Raw genomic sequence first — 19,936 nt, 5'->3', positions numbered from 1 at the left:
ACTGAGACAACAATGCTAAGGACTGATGAGCATACACACTCATTCTACCCTGATCTCTGAAACTGATCTCCTCCTTAGAGCACAAAAAGAACACAAATTAAATTCTGGATTTATTCAGACCATGCGTTTGAGTTCTGTTCTACCTCTCAATGGATATGTGACTTGAATAAGTAAATAAGTCCTTCTTTGTCTATAAAACAAAGATAATAATACAATCTTAAAAGATTATATTTTGAGATAACAGACATGAAGTTCCCAGCCTAGTGTCTGGCATACATGGGTCCATGATAAATTTAAATTACCATATTTATTAATTATAACACCCAAATTTTAAGATGTCTGATACTCAGATGTGTCTTAAAAATCAGTGATCTTAGAAAAAGTCACAGCTGGAAGTAAGTGTAAGAAGTGCTGTTGCTCGCGCTTGTATAAACTTCAGTTTGAAAACCCTGAGCTGACAATGCCTGACAATATCTAGAAAAGCACTAGCACCAAATCCTGCAGCATTAAGTGTTTAATGACTTGGAAGAACATCTCAGAAACAACATTGGGGCACTTTTTAAAAAAATATCTTTATTGGAGTATAACTGCTTTACAATGGTGTGTTAGTTTCTGCTGTACAACGAAGTGAATCAGCTGTAAGTATACATATATCCCCACATCCCCTCCCTCTTGAGCCTCCCTCACCCTCCTTATCCCACCCCTCTAGGTCATCACAAAGCATCAAGCTGATCTCCCTGTGCTCTGCAGCAGCTTCCCACTAGCCATCCATTTTACATTTGGTAGTGTACATATATCAATGTTACTCTCTCACTTCGTCCCAGCTTCCTCTTCCCCCGCTGTGTCCTCAAGTCCGTTCTCTATGTCTGCGTCTTCATTCCTGCCCTGGCACCGGGTTCATCGGTACTGTTTTTGTAGATTCCGTATATGTGCATTAGCATACGGTATTTGTTTTTCTCTTTCTGACTTACTTCACTCTGTATGACAGACTCTAGGTCCACCCACCTCATTACAAATAACTCAATTTCATTCCATTTTATGGCTGAGTAATATTCCATTGTATATATGTGCCATATCTTCTTCATCCATTCATCTGTCGATGTACATTTAGATTGCTTCCAAGTCCTGGCTATTGTAAATAGTGCTACAATGAACACTGTGGTACATGACTCTTTTTGAATTATGGTTTTCTCAGGGTATATGCCCAGTAGTGGGATTGCTGGGTCATATGGTAGTTCTATTTGTAGTTTTTTAAGGAACCTCCATACTGATCTCCACAGTAGCTGTATCAATTTACATTCCCACCAACAGTGCAGGAGGGTTCCCTTTTCTCCACACCCTCTCCGGCATTTACTGTTTCTAGATTTTTTTGACGATGGCCATTCTGACCAGTGTGAGGTGATACCTCACTGTGGTTTTGATTTGCATTTCTCTAATGATTAGTGATGTTGAGCATCTTTTCGTGTGTTTGTTGGCAATCTGTATGTCTACTTTGGAGAAATGTCTATTTAGGTCTTCCACCCATTTTTGGATTGGGTTTTTTGTTTTTTTGATATTGAGCTGCATGAGCTGCTTGTATATTTTGGAGATTAATCCTCTGTCAGTTATGAGGCACTTTTTCAAGATATTCGGTATCATTAATACTTCTGACAACAATTATACTGTGTGGGAAAACACAAACATCAACATCTAGTCAAAAATAAGATTTAGAAGGGTCAAACTGAATGTGAAGATTTTTAGGACTAACAGCCAAATTATTTCAATTTTATTTTCCTTTACATGTGTAAAATATGAAATTTAAGTTAACCCTTGAGTTAGACTATTCAGATGGAATAGTGTTTTAACTAAAAAACCAATAACATCACCCAGAATAGGGTATTTGTCACCTAGGGACTGGATATTGCATAACTACTGAGACTATCTGGAAAGAGGTGAGAACATCCTCATTTTTAAAAGAAGGATAGCTGTATCTTGTTAGTTGGAAACATGAACCAAGTTTTCTTGTTCTACTGAAGTTCACATATCAGAATAGTATGCTAATTATTTACACAGTGTCTCTCAACTCCAAATCCACCTCCTCTATACTCTGTTCTGATGTTGAAACTGGGATTCTGGAAAACGCATTGCCTAGACTTGACAGGAAGGTGATTAGAAGGCAGGAATAGGAAAAAGAGAATTCCTTCTTGTTTTTCTTGCGATTCCTGCAAACATCACTCCAGTAGTCTTCAGCTTCTTTCCACACTCAACACCCCTTAATTGATAGTATTTGTTGTTAGTATTTTTAAACACTGAACGGCTTCAGAAAGTAGCTTTGGCTACTGGTGTGGGGCTGTTTCTCAATGAATTCAAGTTGTAACCAAAGGGCTGTTAAGCACATCTATGTGAAAATTTAACATATTTCTATAACTAACATCCACTGAATCACAAGAAATGTCAAGCTCCTTCTTCCTGTGCTGCCAAAAATTATAATAAAAACTGAGATTTCCATTTCCATGCTCAAACTGCAATTCTAGCAGGATTTTTAGGACCTCAACACACATGCACAGGAAATTTCCACATTTCAAAGTCCATTTCAAATTGCAGTTGAGGAACTTCCACCTAACCCTTCCACTGGAGGCTATTAATATGCAATGTAATGACATGCTAAAAGGCAATTATCAAGAGAAAAATATAAAATAATTCTATAAATGCCTTCCAAGCAATGAATATGATCAATTAAAATCATATGTTCATGAACTGATATCAATATTTGGAAGTCTCTGTGTGAAAAAACATTTTCAAATGAAATACACCACATTTCACTATAGATCTGCATTAATAGGTAAACTTTTTTTTTTTTTTTTTTTTTTTTTGCTGTACACGGGCCTCTCACTGTTGTGGCCTCTCCCATTGAGGAGCACAGGCTCCGGACGTGCAGGCTCAGCAGCCATGGCTCACGGGCCCAGCTGCTCCGCAGCATGTGGGATCTTCTCGGACCGGGGCATGAACCCGTGTCGCCTAGCATCAGCAGGCGGACTCTCAACCACTGCGCCACCAGGGATGCTCAATAGGTAAACATTTGAAATCAATTTTGGTGACAGAAAACACTAACTTTGAGCCCCAATTAAGTAAAATGTTAGTTCCACACCTTCCCCTCCAAAGAATTCCATTTTTCTCATTAGCAGACCTGTGTTACAAAAAAAAAAAAAAGTACTGAATCACTATGTTTTGAATTTTGTTAAAAAAAAATAAAAGTTCTTACTATGTAAGTACTTATACAGTATTCTCTTGACCCACAAAATAAATTTTTACTGACCCTTCACAGAAAAAATCCACCAATCCCAGGTATATACCCAAGATAAATGAATCCTTACGACTACCAAAAACCACGTACATTATTCATAGAAGTTTTTTTCATAAAAGCAAAAAACTACTAACCCAAATACCTATCAATAACAGTATGGATAAATAAATTTTGGTGTACTCATACAATGAAAACCACTACAACCCATAACAACATGGATGAATCTCAGACACAACGTTTAGGAAAAGAGTCAGACATAAAAGAGTACATACTGCATGATTTCATTTTTTTGATGGCAAGACTAATCTAAGTTGATAAAGATCAGAAGGGTCTCTATCTCTGGGGAAGGGAACATAAGGCAGACTACTGCAGTGCCATCTTGATCTGGATAATGGCAATATGCATATACATATGTAAAAATTAATAAAATGTCATACTTAGGGTTTATGAACTTTACTATATGTAAAAATTTATATATTTTTAAAAAGAGGAAACACGCACACAGTTAATGCTATATAGATCATCTCCCAAGTCCCTGTGATTTTACATTTTTCAGGCTGTATCTGTGATTGAAAATAATAGAAGAGTTATAAACTTAAGAACAAATCAATAGGAATGACCAAATTTGAAGAACACAAAGAGAAATGACTGAAAAAAGAAAAAGAGGGCTTCCCTGATGGCACAATGGTTAAGAATCCGCCTGCCAGTGCAGGGGACATGGGTTCGATCCCTGGTCCGGGAAGTTCCCACATGCCGCGGAGCAACTAAGCCCGTGTGCCACAACTACTAAGCCTGCGCTCTAGAGCTCGCAAGCCACAACTACTGAGCCCACATGCCACAACTACTGAAGCCTGCGTGCCTAGAGCCCGTGCTCCGCAACAAGAGAAGCCAACGCAATGAGAAGCCTGTGCACCGCTACGAAGAGCGGCCCCCACTCACCGCAACTAGAGAAAGCCCACGCGCAGCAACGAAGACCCAATGGAGCCATAAATAAATAAATAGATTAATTAATTATTTTTAAAAAAAAAGCCCCAGTGATCTGAGGGCAATATAAATAAAATCTAACATATGTGTAAGTGGAACCTGGAAAGAGGAAAAAAAGGGGGAGAAGGAAATAAAAAAAAGAAAAACAGCTTGACGATATCATGACCAAAAATTCCCCAAATTTGGTGAAAGACATAAATTTATAGACCCAGGAAGCTCAGTGATTCCAAAGCAGGACAAGTATTTGGGAAACACAAACCTCAAGGCATCACAATGAAACTGCTGTACATCAAAGAAAAAGAGACACCTTTCAAAAGCAGCCAGAAAAAAATCTCACATTACATACAAAGAAACAAAAATACATATTATCACTGACCTCTCATCTGAAGCACTGGAGAACACAAGACAGTGGAATTGCATCTTTAAAGCACTGAAACTGTCAACCCAGAATTTTATATCCAAAATGTAATATCCTTCAGAAATGAAGGTTAAATAAACATTTTCAGACAAATGAAAACTAAGTGAAATTATCTCAGCAAATCTTCACTAAAAGAAACACTAAAGGGAAGTTTCTCAGGCTGAAGGGATATATCATCAGGTGGAAAATCCAACATTTGAGAAAAAATGAAAAAAAGCACAAAAAATGGTAATAAGTGCATAAATATAAAAGACTACTTCCCTTGCATTTATTTAAAATACATATAACTGTTTAATGTGGGGTTTATAATGCATGTATAGCATAAAGGGTGGGGCTGTGATAAATGGACCCATGCTAATGAAAGGTTCTTACATTTTACATGAAGTAGCAGAAAAATAAAAGTCTAAGACTATAAACAGTTAAGGATATGTATTGCAATCCCTGTACAACACAACCAGACAGACAGACATAGCCAGACAGATACACACACACAGAGTGTAAAGATATACCTATAAAATCAAAAATAATTAAAATGGAATTCTAAAAAATAGCAAATTAAGATAAAAGGCAGGGCTCCTTCCCCGGTGGTCCAGTGCCTAAGATTCTGCACTCCCAATGCAGGGGGCCTGGGTTTGACCCCTGGTCAGGGAACTAGATCCCACATGCCACAACTAAAAGATCTTGCATCCCACAACAAAAGATTCTGCATGCCACAACCAGAAGAATCCCATGTGCCACAATTAAGACTGGACACAGGGCTTCCCTGGTGGCACAGTGGTTAAGAATCTGCCTGCCAATGCAGGGGACATGGATTCCATCCCTGGTCTGGGAAGATCCCACGTGCCGCAGAGCAACTAAGCCCGTGTGCCACAACTACTGAGCCTGTGCTCTAGAGCCCAAGAGCCACAACTACTGAGCCCACGTGCCTAGAGCCCATGCTCCTCAACAAGAGAAGCCTGTGCACCACAACCAAGAGTAGCCCCTGCTCCCTGCAACTAGAGAAAGCCGCACACAGCAACAAAGACCCAACACAGTCAAAAATAAATAAAAATTAAAAAAAAAAGACCGGATGCAGCCAAATAAAATATAAATCAACAAATATATTTTTTAAAAGATAAAAGGCAGGAAAAGAGGGGAACAACAATAGATGAGACAAAAGGAAAGTACAGGGCTTCCCTGGTGGCGCAGTGGTTGAGAGTCCGCCTGCCGATGCAGGGGACACGGGTTTGTGCCCCGGTCTGGGAAGATCCCACATGCCGCGGAGTGGCTAGGCCCGTGAGCCATGGCCGCTGGGCCTGCACGTCCAGAGCCTGTGCTCTGCAACGGAAGAAGCCACAACAGTGAGAGGCCCGCGTACCGCAAAAAAAAAAAAAAGTAAAAGTACAAAATGGTAGACATATATCATCCAACCACATCAATAATATTAAATGTGAGTTATACACTCCAATTTAAAGGCAAAGATTGTCAAAATAGATGAAATATTTAAATATTAAAAAAAAAATTTTAAAGCATGGCCCAACCATATGCCAGATGTATTTAAAATATAAAGACACATAAGTTGAAAACAAAAGGGTATAAAAACATATAATGCATACAGAAACTGTAAAAGGTGCGATTTAGACATCAGGAACATTTCATAATGCTAAAAGGGTCAACTCTTGGTAATGTCTAACAATCCTAAATGCACACGTGCCTAACAATAGAATTTCAAAATAAATGAAAGAATAACTGACAGATTTAAAGGGAGAAATAGACAATTCCACAATCACAATTTGAGGCTTTATCACTCTTTCTCAGCAACAGAACTAGATCAAAACTTTTCAGAATTAGAAAAGACTTGATGATGAATAACGATCTCAATCTCCTGGCTTAAAGAACATTACTTGACCCTACAGAACACTACATTCAACAACAGCAAAACATACATTCTTTTCAGGTATACGTGGTATGTCTGCCAGGATAGGCTATGTACTGGGCCAAAAAAACAAAGCTTAATAGGTTTCAAAAGACTAGACCTTAAAAGTACGCTTTCTGGGGGACTTCCATGGTGGCACAGTGGTTGAGAATCCACCTGCCAATGCAGGGGACGTGGATTCGATTCCTGGTCTGGGAAGATCCCACATCCCGTGGAGCAGCTAAGCCCACATGCCACAACTACTGAGCCTGTGCTCTAGAGCCTGTGCTCCGCAACAAGAGAAGACACCGCAATGATAAGCCCACACACTGCAACTATCAGTAGCCCCTGCTCACTGCAACTAGAGAAAGCCTGCACACAGCAATGAAGACCCAACGCAGAGAAAAATAAATAAAATTTTTAAAAAAAGGATGAAAACTGAATATAGTAGACAAGATTATATAACATGATTTCCAAGAGATCTAAAAATATTTTCATTTTATTACTGCCTGATGCTTTTTATCACGTTCTTCAAAGCTATTTAGGTATATGCTTCAAGAAGAAAATCATTTTGAAACTTCTGCCAGAAACAAAGCAGTCTCCTGATATACACTGACTCAGTCCTTATAAATCTTAAACACTTTTATTCAATGATTTTCTTTTTGCAGATGAGAAATTCACCTCTACTAATTTTATAGTGGCTAGATGAAGGCTATTCAATTCAACAAACATTTGAAATTACAGTAAATAATACATGGTCACTGAACTTAATTTTCAAGTATTGAAATAATTTGAGGGACTTCCCTGGTGGTACAGTGGTTAATAATCCGCCTGCCAACGCAGGGGACTTCAGTTCCTTCCCTGGTCTGGGAAGATCCCACGTGCTGCAGAGCAACTAAGGCTGTGCGCCACAACTACTGAACCTGTGCTCTAAAGCCCGCAAGCCACAACTCCTGACTCCGCACACCTCAACACCTGACCTGCATGCTGCAACTACTGAAGCCTGCACGCAGCAATGAAGACCCAATGCAGCCAAAAATAAATAAAAATTAGAAAAAAAAATAATTTGGCATCAAATTACAATTAATGTTTACTTGAATTCCTATCACAGAAGTTCCAGGAAATTTTGGAAAAACATGCACTGAATATATATAATAAAAATCTGGCACTTCCCTGGTGGCAAAGTGGTTAAGAATCCACCTGCCAATGCAGGGGACACAGGTTCCATCCCTCGTCCGGGAAGATCCCACATGCCGCAGAGCAACTAAGCCCATGTGCCACAACTACTGAAGCCCATGTGCCTAGAGCCTGTGCTCCACAACAAGAGAAGCCACCGCAATGAGAAGCCCGCGCACCACAACGAGTAGTAGCCCCCACTCACTGCAACTAGAAAAAGCCCACGTGCAGCAACAAAGACCCAACGCAGCCAAAAATAAATAAATATATAAATTTATTTTTTAAAAATCCAATTCATATTGTTATAATCTAGTACATAAAATTCTACTAATTGTTCTTAAAATTTTACTCATCCACAGCCTTCACACCTAGTATCATGTGACTAAACTCTCAGCAACCAACAGATTCATTCAGACAGTATCAATTAGAAGTGGATTGCTGTTCAACAAAAGATACTATCTGGTCTGGATGTGAGGATAAAAAATCTCCACAAATTGGCCTCAAAGAAGGGTGGTATTCATGTGCTTAAAAAACTCCTTGGTCACCTAGCTTTGCTAATCATGCAAAACCACAATGCAGACATATCACTCTTTAGCTCTATTTTTTTTTTTAGCTATTTTTTTAAAATACAAATTCCTCTGTCATTTAAGGATTCTACCAATTTCATTGGTAACTTCCTCTTTTTGCCTCTCCACTACTCTTTTAGGATGCTTTAGTTCTAGCAAAACTATTTTACTCATTTTCTTCAAACACACCAAGCATGCTTCTGTCTCTTTGTCCCTGCTATTCATCTGTTTGAAATGTTTTACCACCTATTTGCTTACCAAAGTCTAAGCCTTCAAATCCCAGTATAACTGTCACCTTTTCCTTGAAACTTCTCTTGACCACCAAAATTCTTAGTAGCTCTTTATCCAAAGAAACAGATACAATCCTAGCACATAATTGACATTTAACTTATGATATAATAATCTCAAATATCCTTCATATAAACGGAAATCCATTCCAGTGTTATTCCTCGTATAAATCCAGGTTCCCCTAATGGACTAATGCTATTCAAGGGCTGGCTTTATCAGCACTAATCACAGGGCCCCTATTTGGTAGGAAGTTTTAAGTGTTTGATCTTAATAATAATTTTATAATATAACATGAAAAACAACACATATATTATGGCAGTTCCCAACTTTTAAAATATCACATAATATACAAAAAACGATGTAATATTTGTAATCTCCAAAGGCTGAGGGACTCTGTATTTAGGCATACTTACAACTGTGTAGAGTATCAGTTGGGAAGATCTGTACTAATGTAAAAGACCAAATGCCAACAGCAAGGGAAAGAAATTTAGTAAACTCCTTCATTATGTTTGTGTTTAGATTTCTATCACAACCGTTATCTAGAAACGTCTCGATTTGTTGTCTTCAGCAAATAAAAACTTGTTATGCTTTTATATCATGTATAAACTCCACTCATTTTATCTTTCTGACCAGTGAATTCAACTGGACATACTTCCATATGCCAACAACCTCAGTCAAAGTAGTATTTAATTTAAATAATTAACTCTGAAAATAGAAGCTAATAGGAACAAAATTCATTAACGCTTTAAGCCTATTCTCCTACTGTGAACACAAAGCACTTTTTCCCTTGGACATCTACAGATTTCTGATAATTGGAAAATAAATCACGGCACTGGCATTTTACATGCCAATGCCGTTATTTATTTCATTTATGATTTTTAATAATAAGCCTTCACCTCATTTCTATTTAACTCAAGGTCTTGAATAAAGACCTAAGTGAGGCTTGATGATTTCAACATCATCTTTGTTCCTAAAATTCTGTCTCCATCTCTACCCCACCCACCCTCATTTCCTTAAACATACTAAAAAAGTCACTCAATTCCTTTTGAGTTTCTAAGGAAATCTAAATAGGGTTCTTATCCTTTTGAACCTCAATGGAGCACTTATATTTAATCATTCTCATAAAGAACTTCTCTTGTTGCCAGGAGGCAATAAAATGGCTTTTTGGGGCAAGAGTTAATTTGCCAATTTGCTACTTTAAAAGTAGACATTACTTGACAATACCTTACTGAGAGGCTGGACACTCTTATACTTGCTGGTGGAAGTACAAAATGGTACAACCCATATGAAGGAGAATATGACCACCTCTAACAAAAACTCAGAAATGTACCCTTTTGCCCAACAATCCTAGGAACTTACCCTAAAGATACACTTCCACAAATACAAAGCAATGTGTAACAAGGTTGTTCACTTCAGCATTACTTGTAATAGGAAAATATTACAAGCAATCTCAAATCAACAATGAGAGCCTAGTTGAGTAAACTATGGCACATCTACACATAGAATACTATAACACCATGAAAATGAATTTAAAGACATTTCCAGATATGGTGTGATTTCCAAGACATATTGGGTGAAGAAAGCAAAGCACAATAGAGTATATATAGTAGTTTATCTTTTAAGAAGAAGGGCGGTAACACAGAAAGGATAAACCAGAAACTAATGAAAATGATTATCTACAGAGGGGAGGTGGGTGGAAATGAAGTGAAAAGGATAAAGATGGGAAGAAGACTTCCAGAAGTGTAAGTTTTTCTATAGTTTTGACTCTTGAACCATGTAGAATTAAATAAAAAGAACGAACAATGTAATTCCTAAAACTGAATACACACACTCCTACAACTGAACAACAATAAAACAAATAACCTGATTAAAAGATGGGCAAAGGACTTGAATAGACATTTTTCTAAATAAGATACACAACTGGCCAGTAAGCATGAAAAGATGCTCAACATCACCAGTCCTCAGGGAAACACAAATCAAAACCACAACGAGACATTACCTCATACCTGTTAGGACGGCCACTATCAAAAACACAGAAAATAAGCACTGATGTGGAGAAACTGAAACCCTTGTATACTACTGGTGGAAAGGTAAAATGAAGCAGCTACTATGGAAAACAGTATGAAGGGGTTCCTCAAAAATGTTTAAATAGAATTATCATATGACCCAGCAATCCCAGCTATATCCAAAAGAATTGAAAACAGGATCTCAGAGATATACACACACCCATGTTCACTGCAGCATTATTCATGATAGCTGAAAGGTGGAAGCAACCTAAACTTCCATTAATGGATAAAGAAAGTGTGGTAGATATATACACTGGAATACTACACAGCCCTAAAAAAGAAGAAAATCCTGTCATATGCTACAAAATGGATAAACCTTAAGGACTTCATGCTAAGTGAAATAAGCCAGTCACTAAAGGACAAATACCATATGATTCCACATTTATATGTGAGGTATCTAAAGTAGTCAAACTCCTAGAAACAGGAAGTGGTCATTAAGGGCTGAGGGGGATGGGGGAAAGGGAGTTGTTCAGTGGGTACAGAGTTTCAGTTTTACAAGATGAAAACCTTCTAGAGATCTGTAGTATTGACAATGTACATATAGTTAACACTACTGTACTGTGTACACTTAAAAATGGTTAAGATGGTTTTTGTTATGTTTTTTACCACAATAAAAAAAAAAAAATCAAGCAAAGATAATACTCGTCAGTAGAAATGAAGAGTCCAGTCCACAAGAGTGAATGTATGTATGTATGTGTATATACATATAAAATTGAATACAAACAGAAAAAAATAAACCAATTGTTGGGACTTCCCTAGTGGCGCAGTGGTTAAGAATCTGCCTGCCAATGCAGGGGACACGGGTTCCATCCCTGGTCCAGGAAGATCCCACGTGCTGCAGAGCAACTAAACCCGTGCTCCACAACTACTGAGCCTGCACTCTAGAGCCTGCAAGCCACAACTACTGAGCCCATGCCCTGCAACTACTGAAGCCCGTGCGCCGCAACTACTGAAGCCCATGCTCTGCAACAAGAGAAGCCGGCTCACCACAACAAAGATTAGCCCCCACTCGCCACAACCAGAGAAAGCCCATGAGCAGCAACGAAGACCTAACACAGCCATCAATCAATCAATCAAGGGCTTCCCTGGTGGCGCAGTGGTTGAGAGTCCGCCTGCCGATGCAGGGGACAAGGGTTCGTGCCCCAGTCCGGGAAGATCCCACATGTTGCGGAGCGGCTGGGCCTGTGAGCCATGGCCGCTGAGCCTGCGCGTCTGGAGCCTGTGCTCTGCAACGGGAGAGGCCACAACAGTGAGAGGCCCGCGTACAGCCAAAAACAAACAAACAAACAAAAAAACCAAATCAATCAATCAATCAAGGCAACATTTTATAACCACCAAAGTGGGTGCTAAAACAGTTGAGTAAGAATTGTTGGAAAACAAATTATTCTTAAAAACTATTTATTACCCTGAATATTACTTATTAATTGCAAAGGGAGGGAAATACCTTTACAATGCAGAGAGCTGTACACAAGTGATCAAACTTAGCAAAGCCAACAGGACAAAATGACATTATATGTCTCCTGATATGATGCTAAGGGAACTACACAACACCGATTGTGTAGTATACTTGCCAAAAAAGGTTCAATTTGAATCTAAGCATGAGGAAATAAGACAAAACAGATTATGAACTCTTATAAGACAAATGCTTCAAAAAATGTCATGAACAACACACCCCCAGAAAATGAGAGGACTTTCTCGATTAAAACAGACAAAAGAGACGTAATAAATGCATGTGATCCTATACTGCAACTTGGATAGAGGAAGAAAAATTCAACTTTTAATAAGTCATTTTTAGGGCAGCTGAGGGAATTTTATTATGGATAGCATAACAGATATCACTGTATCAATGTTAAATTCCTTGAGTGTGATAATGATAATTGTTATAAAGTAGGAGAATATCCTTGTTCTAAGAAGACTGCTGAAGCATTCAGAGGTGGAATGTCATGACAGATGCAAGTAACTCTCAAACAAAAATGTATGTTACATCTGTCTCCCTCTGTGTGTGTGTGTTTGGAGAAAAATTAAAGCAAGCAAAAGTAACAAAATGTTAACAACTGGTGAATCTAAGTGAAGGGATGACTGTTGAAGGTACAACTTTTCCAACTTTTCTAGAGGGATAAAATGTCTCAAAATAAGAAGTTAAAATGGATTTTTTTTGAAAAAGAGAGAAGGGGGAATCATCATTATGATTGGCCAGTGATACTTTCTAGTAAAAATTCAAAAAGTGTAAGAAACAAGTTCTAGGATCAAATCATGAACCTCCCCCATAATTCTTCCATAACTAGCACGTAAAAAAGTTCCTACAATTTTTTTCTTAGAGTATTTAAAATAAATTTTACAAATCTAGCAAATTGGCTGCAAATATATACTGTTGTTTTTGAGATTAAATGTTTTACAAATGTATGACTATAACTACATAGTACACTTTGACTTACCATGAGAGCTCCTGTAGTAGATTAAAGACGGCTACAAATTCTTTCCTACTTCTTCCATTGAGAAGTAGGGTCAAATTTTCTCTCCTTGAATGTCAGCTGTGCTATGACTACTTTAAACCGTAGAGTAAGGTAGAAGTGCCACTGCCAATTCTGAATAAAGTCTTTAAAAGTACTGGCAACTTCCTCCATAGTGTCTTGGAACCCTGAACCCAACTACCCTGCTGGAGAGACCATGTGGAGAAACCTTAACACTACATCATAGACAAGAAGAAGGGCCCAGCTGAGTCCAGTCTTTCCACTGTTCCTACTGAGGTACCAAGTGTTTGAGAGAAGCCAGTGTGTATATACTTCACCAGTCTAATCACCAGCTGAATACCAGTGAGTGAGCCCAGTATGCGATGTGGAGCAGAATAATCAAGCCAAGCCCTGCCCAAATTTCTAATCCACAAAACTGTGAGATAGTAAGAAAAGTTACCAACAGTAGGCAAAAAGCAGAAGTCACCCTAGTGTCCATCAATGGATGAAAGGATAAACAGATGTTATACACGTGAATTCTGACACATACTACAATACAGATAAACCTTGAAGACATTATGCCAAGTGAAATAAGCCAGTCACAAAAGCAGCAATATTGTATGATCCCACTTATATGAGGCTCCTAGAGTAGTCAAATTCATAGAGACAGAAAGCAGAAAGGTGGTTGCCTGGGCTGGGGGAAGGGGAGAATAGAGTTATAATTTAATGGGTACAGAGTTCAGTTAAGGATGATGAAAAGTTGTGGAGATGGATGATGAGGCTGCACAACAATGTGAATGTACTTACAGCACTGAACTGTACAATTAAAAATGATTAAAATGGTAGGGGCTTCCCTGGTGGTGTAGTGGTTAAGGATCCACCTGCCAACACAGGGGACACCAGTTCGAGCCCTGGTCTGGGAAGATCCCACATGTCGTGGAACAACTAAGCCCACGCACCCATAACTACTGAGCCTGCACTCTAGAGCCCACAAGCCACAACTACTGAGCCCGTGTGCCACAACTACTGAAGTCTGCGTGCCTAGAGCCCGTGCTCCACAACAAGAGAAGCCACCGCAACGAAAAGCCCGCGCACCACAACAAAGAGTAGCCCCCGCTCACTGCAACTAGAGAAAGCCTGCACGCACCAACAAAGACCCAACACAGCCAAAAATAAATAAATAAACAGATAGATAAATAAATAAATAAAATAAAAGCTGTGCTGCATGAAGTATTACTTCACAAATGTATATTGGCTATATTTTAGGACTTCCTTTTAAGAAATCTTGCCTCTCCATTTAACTTCTTAATTACTTAGGAGAATCTTCTGCATTAATACAAATATTAAAGTAAAAGATATAAACAAAATTCAGACTTGAAATTACATACTGAATTATGAGCAAAATTAGCATACTATGTGGCAATTAGGGATAAATAAAAGTCATTTATGCAAGTGAAAATAATTACAACAAATCAAGTATTTCTGAGGTCCACCTGAGGGGAAGAAAAATGAAAGAATTCATGGCCTTCCTGCCCCTAATCTATTCCTCCCCTCTTCCAACCTAGGTTTGATTGCAAAAGGGAGATGTCCTACCTAAATCAAGCTCACCATACCCCAATTCCTACTGAACTATCCAACAGGCCAGACTATAGAAAGTAGAAGCACGAGCATGTGGAAGAGGGAGAATGGCTGACAGAAAGAGAAAGATTACAGAAAAATACAAAGAAAACACAGAAGTAACACCTAGTGGGAGAAAAGTGGGGGACATTTTCAGAACAATAAAACCCTATTATTTAATTTTTCCTAATTCTTAGCACCAAGGTAATAAGTATTTTGATTTGATTCTGTGACAGAATGAATATGGCAGGTTTGGGTATGGAGTTGTGGCTAGAGAACTGTCTGGGGCACTGAACTCTGAGAGCAGATAATAAGAAATGGATATAGTAACAAACTTCATCCTAATCCCTCCCTTTAAAAACGAAGGCTTTCAAGGGCTTCCCACTTCCAAAATAGCAAAAAAGGAAGAAAAAAAAAGTGTGTAGCACACAGCTTTGTAATACATGATCTGAGATAGACTGTGTATAACAAACTGTGGGCAGAAGCACTTAATGGAACTTTGTATAACACTGTTTATAGGTGTATCTTGTTTATTAAACTTATCAGACATGATTTGCATTAGTTTCAGAATCCTTAATGAAATCTTGATGCTTAATATAACATTGGTATTAAAATGTCTGCTATCCTTGCAAACAGCCTTTGTATGAATTTTAATATTTCTGCCAATTAATATATATTTGTAATTTATCTAAATAACAAAACTGTTAATGATGGTTTTCAGCTTTATGTGACTAGGGTTGGTCACAACCTCTGAGACAGTTTCTTCATCCAGAAAATTAGAACAAAATGAAATAAACTCTAAGCTACCTTCTGGTTCTAAAATTCTAAATATCTGTGTTATCATCTCTAGTATGCAATCTCAGATAAAGTACTTAGCTGCAATTCAAAATATTTTCAAATTATCCTTCATCTTCAAAAATAAAAATATTTGTCTAAACCAGTATTAATACAAAGTATTCGAAGAGTAGTCCCCGCTCCACGAAAGCCCTAGCAGCAAAGAAGACACAACACAGCCAAAAAAAAAAAAAAAACCAAAGAATTCATTCGTTCATTCAAGGAATATATGTTGAGAACCTATGTGCCAGGTATTAAACTTAGCACTGGGAGGATACAAAACTAAGCAATCAGATGTGATACCTATATTCATGAAGCTTACAGAGAAGCTGGGGAGACAAACCAAATAAACATATGCATAAATGTAATATCACATCTGTAATAAGTGATATGAAGGAATTAAAAGAATATATTAACAGGGAATCTAAGAGACTTCCCTTAATGAACTGGGAGGAAGAGTACGTATATGGGCTACATAATTCTAAATCTGTCTAGACAGAAATGAGCATGGCATGTTCAAGGAACTGACAGAAGGCCAGTGTGACTGGACATAAAAATATTTAAAGTAGTTCCTTGGAAACAGAAATTAAAACTTCTAAAATACAAAAGTATGTCTAAGTTCTTCCAAAGATATACTCTAAGAATTATTTTCAAGAAAGCTTCAAAGCATCACAATAATTTCTAATGTTAAAAAAAAAAAAAAAAAGTCCCATATCTCCCTGCAAAAGACCAAGTTAACTCTCATTGATTCCCTTCTCTTTTCACTTTACTGTTTTCAACTGCATAATAAAAATCACAACTTCTTTGTTCAACTTTGTTTAGATTCCTTAGAAGAAAGCAGCTATAAGAATAAAAAGATACATGATGCTATTGCCCTGGCTCTGCCACTAACCTGTCCTATGGCTGACCTTGGTAAATGTTACCTGGCCACTTTGGGTCTAACGTTTGTTATCTGTGAAATAAAGGGAGTTCCAGAATTTCTTTTAGAATCATTCTAACTCTAAAATTATGGTTCCACTGTAAAAATGCTCGTTCCAGTCTTGAAAACTGAACAAAATGGACCAAACATCTCTGAATTCCACTAACCAAGATTTTTTTTTTAAATTTATTTGTTTTTAACTTTGGCTGCGTTGGGTCTTCGTTGCTGCACGCGGGCTTTCTATAGTTGCGACGAGCGGGGGCTACCCTTCGTTGCAGTGTGTGGGCTTCTCATTGCGGAGCACAGGCTCTGGGCGTGCGGGCTTCAGTAGTTGTGGCACGTGGGCTCAGCAGTTGTGGCTCGAGGGCTCTAGAACACAGGCTTAGTAGCTGTGGCACACAGGCTTAGTTGCTCCGTGGCATGTGGGATCTTCCCGGACCAGGGTTCGAACCTATGTCCCCTGCACTGGCAGGCGGATTCTTAACCACTGCACCACCAGGGAAGCCCCATTAACGAAGATTTTACTTGCCTTTAAGCGGTTTTGTATTTATACAGCATTGGAACATTGTTACTGTATTTTAACAAACTACCGAATTTATAAAATTTATCCACAAATAACACCAAAGTTATCAAAAAAACAGTTAAACACTGTTTGAAACCTATACTTCCAACGAGACAGTAATACTTTAAACATGGATCCCTAAAATGTACAAAGTCAAAATCGACTTAGAAAGGCAGGAGGAAGACAGAATCATAATTCTTGAGAAAAGCAAAATTTTAGCAACAGGACATTCAAATTTGTTAATATGTGTATCAAATTTAACTTCCAAAAGAACTCATAAAAAATGAATATTCTAACCATATGCTCATTCTAGACTTGGTGTCAATTTCTAGTTAACAATATTTCTGATATTTAATCTATTTCCAAATGGAAGATGTATATACAGTCATAACTTTTCTTTTTTTAACCAGATTATCCATCACTAGAATTCAACGTTTTGATATTCTTAATATGAAAATAAAAATTAAAGGACCTATAAATTTTTTAACTTAGCTTTATATTTCATAATTCATATTTCAGCATCTCAGAACACTTAAGAACAATAATATAACCTTAAGAAGCATCAATTAAGCACCCTACTTTATGTACAGTCTTTAGTATCAAGGTTTATTTTAATGGACGGCATTGTGTCCCATTCCTTCCAAAGGGGCAACAAACCGCAGAATCCAATTAGATTTTTAACAATAAACTACAGGAATACTTTAAATATTAATCACTCATAACATGGTAAACATTTACTAGACACTATAAGTTCTAAAAGCAAAGGGGCAAGATTATTCCTTAAAATACATTTCACCAAGTGCCCAAGGTGAAGACTGGCAAAGTGTCAACATCGTTTCTTCCCTCACCTCCCACCAACTCTGATTGATTCTAACACTGAAATGTGTCTTGTAACGTTCCCTATCACTCTATTCCCACTATCATAGCCCTACTTCATGATTTCAACATCTCTGACCTAGACTACTGTTAACAGTTTCCTAGCTGGACTCCCTGTCTCCAGTCTTACCCTGTTCCAATCCAGCCCCGAAAGTGACAACCAAAACATCTTCAGCATTGCCAAATGTCTCCTGGGGGTCAAACATGTCCTGGTTGAGAAACACTGCATCAAGCTGATCCCTTAACAAGAACAGCACTTACTTTGTAAGGCTGTATCCACAATCTATGTCCATGCAACAAAAAGCAAAAAATTAACTTAGGCTGAAACTTACAACCTTGACATTAGGACCACCATGCTTAAAAATACACTGACTCATAAAAAGAGCCATAATCACTCTCTCTTAAAACCCCTCTGGGGACTTCCCTGGTGGTCGTGGTTAAGACTCTGTGCTCCCAATGCAAGGGGCGCAGGTTTGATCCCTGGTCAGGAAACTAGATCCCCGCATGCCGCAACTTAAGACCCAGCACAGCCAAATAAATAAATATTTAAACAAACAAACACATACAAACCCCTCTGAACATGTGGGCATAAATCATCACCTTACTTCAAGCCTGAAGTTTGAAAAGTCAGTACCTTCTGTCAAAGTTTAACCATACTATATACATATTTAAGCTTCTGGATGTTAGAAAATTGTGATAATTTTTTTTTCTTTTTTTTTAAATTAATTTATTTATTTTGGCTGTGCTGGGTCTTCATTTCTGTGCGAGGGCTTTCTCTAGTTGTGGCAAGCGGGGGCTACTCTTCATCGCGGTGCGCGGGCCTCTCACTTATCGCGGCCTCTCTTGCTGCGGAGCACAGGCTCCAGACACGCAGGCTCAGTAGTTGTGGCTCACGGGCCTAGTTGCTCCGTGGCATGTGGGATCCTCCCAGACCAGGGCTCGAACCCGTGTCCCCTGCATTAGCAGGCAGACTCTCAACCACTGCGCCACCAGGGAAGCCCCAGAAAATTGTGATAATTTTTAAAATGCCTTTTGTGCTTTGATAAATCAGTCTCCTCAGAAGTTGATGAAAACCTTCCTAAGCAAATTACTGCCTACCTTTAAGGCTGCAAGCTACTCTGAATAGTATTCTCGTAAATATTTCTAGGAAAAAAAAAAAAAACTTAAAAAAATACTCGAATTCTTACACTTTAAAAAAAAAGTAAGATTAAAAAAGATCACACACACCCTTCTAATTTCCCATAATGGTTATGCCCCTAACAGAAATCACCATTCAAAGATATAGCCAAGATAGAACAATACCTTTCAGAGGCGGTAAAAGAGAAAACGTAAAATATCTAAAAAAAAAAAAAAAAAGCCCTGGTCAGTGAAACTCTTAAAGGCCAGGCCCAGCAGAGCTGTAATACCACAGGAGAGAGCACCTCCTACCACAAACGTCTGAAATGTGAACATTCGGTCCAGAGGAGCTTACCTTCAGTCGTTTGATCATTTCGTCGGTGGTGATCTTGTCGGTGATCTCCTTTACCCCCGGAGGGTAAGCGATCTTCCCGTCGGCACTCACAACGCCACAGAGGGCAGGGGCAGGCTTGGGCTGCGCGGTCGAGAAGTCCATCCTGGGGGACAACTTTTCTTTCACAGTCCTCTACCGGCCTCTATCGGTCAGAAAACAAAAGTTCAGCGGGAAAGGGACGACTTTGTAACCTCTTTTTTCATTTCAAAAATCTCTAATCTGCAAAGGGCCCTTTCTCCCGGGAGGCCGGGGACTCGCGGCGGCCCCGCCACCCGCTCCTTCCCGGGGCTTGGATCCTGGCGGCCGCCGCGCCGCGCCCACCCACGCGGGCCCCTCCAACACCGGGCCCACTGGGCTCTCTGGCACCGGCGGCCGCGGGAAGCCCCGGGCAGCGCCAGGAGTTTCCCAGTCCTCCTTTCACAATGAAATCCACCCCCAAACACCGAAGTCCGAAGTTTGGCGGCTTCGAGAGCCCGGCAAAACCCCTAAAGCC

The 19,936-nt window shown here is 38.9% G+C and overlaps 1 protein-coding gene across 5 annotated transcripts in view; it reads right to left on the bottom strand.

The window, feature by feature from the left end:
• PDS5A (PDS5 cohesin associated factor A) overlaps positions 1 to 19,936 on the bottom strand; it is a 128,763-nt gene that overhangs the window by 107,827 nt on the left and 1,000 nt on the right. For all 5 annotated transcript variants that reach the window (XM_027103127.1, XM_027103124.1, XM_027103128.1 and 2 more), the window contains exon 2: positions 19,405 to 19,585. In XM_027103127.1, the coding sequence (XP_026958928.1) occupies positions 19,405 to 19,545 (141 nt within the window). In that variant the 5' untranslated portion in view covers positions 19,546 to 19,585. The remainder of the gene's footprint in view (positions 1 to 19,404; positions 19,586 to 19,936) is intronic.

The sequence above is a fragment of the Aethalodelphis obliquidens genome, unplaced genomic scaffold, assembly GCF_003676395.1.
Source record: "Aethalodelphis obliquidens isolate GAN/ISIS:26980383/991018 unplaced genomic scaffold, ASM367639v1 scaffold6, whole genome shotgun sequence".
Lineage (NCBI taxonomy): Eukaryota > Metazoa > Chordata > Mammalia > Artiodactyla > Delphinidae > Aethalodelphis > Aethalodelphis obliquidens.
This window is presented reverse-complemented; position numbering and strand designations above follow the sequence as displayed.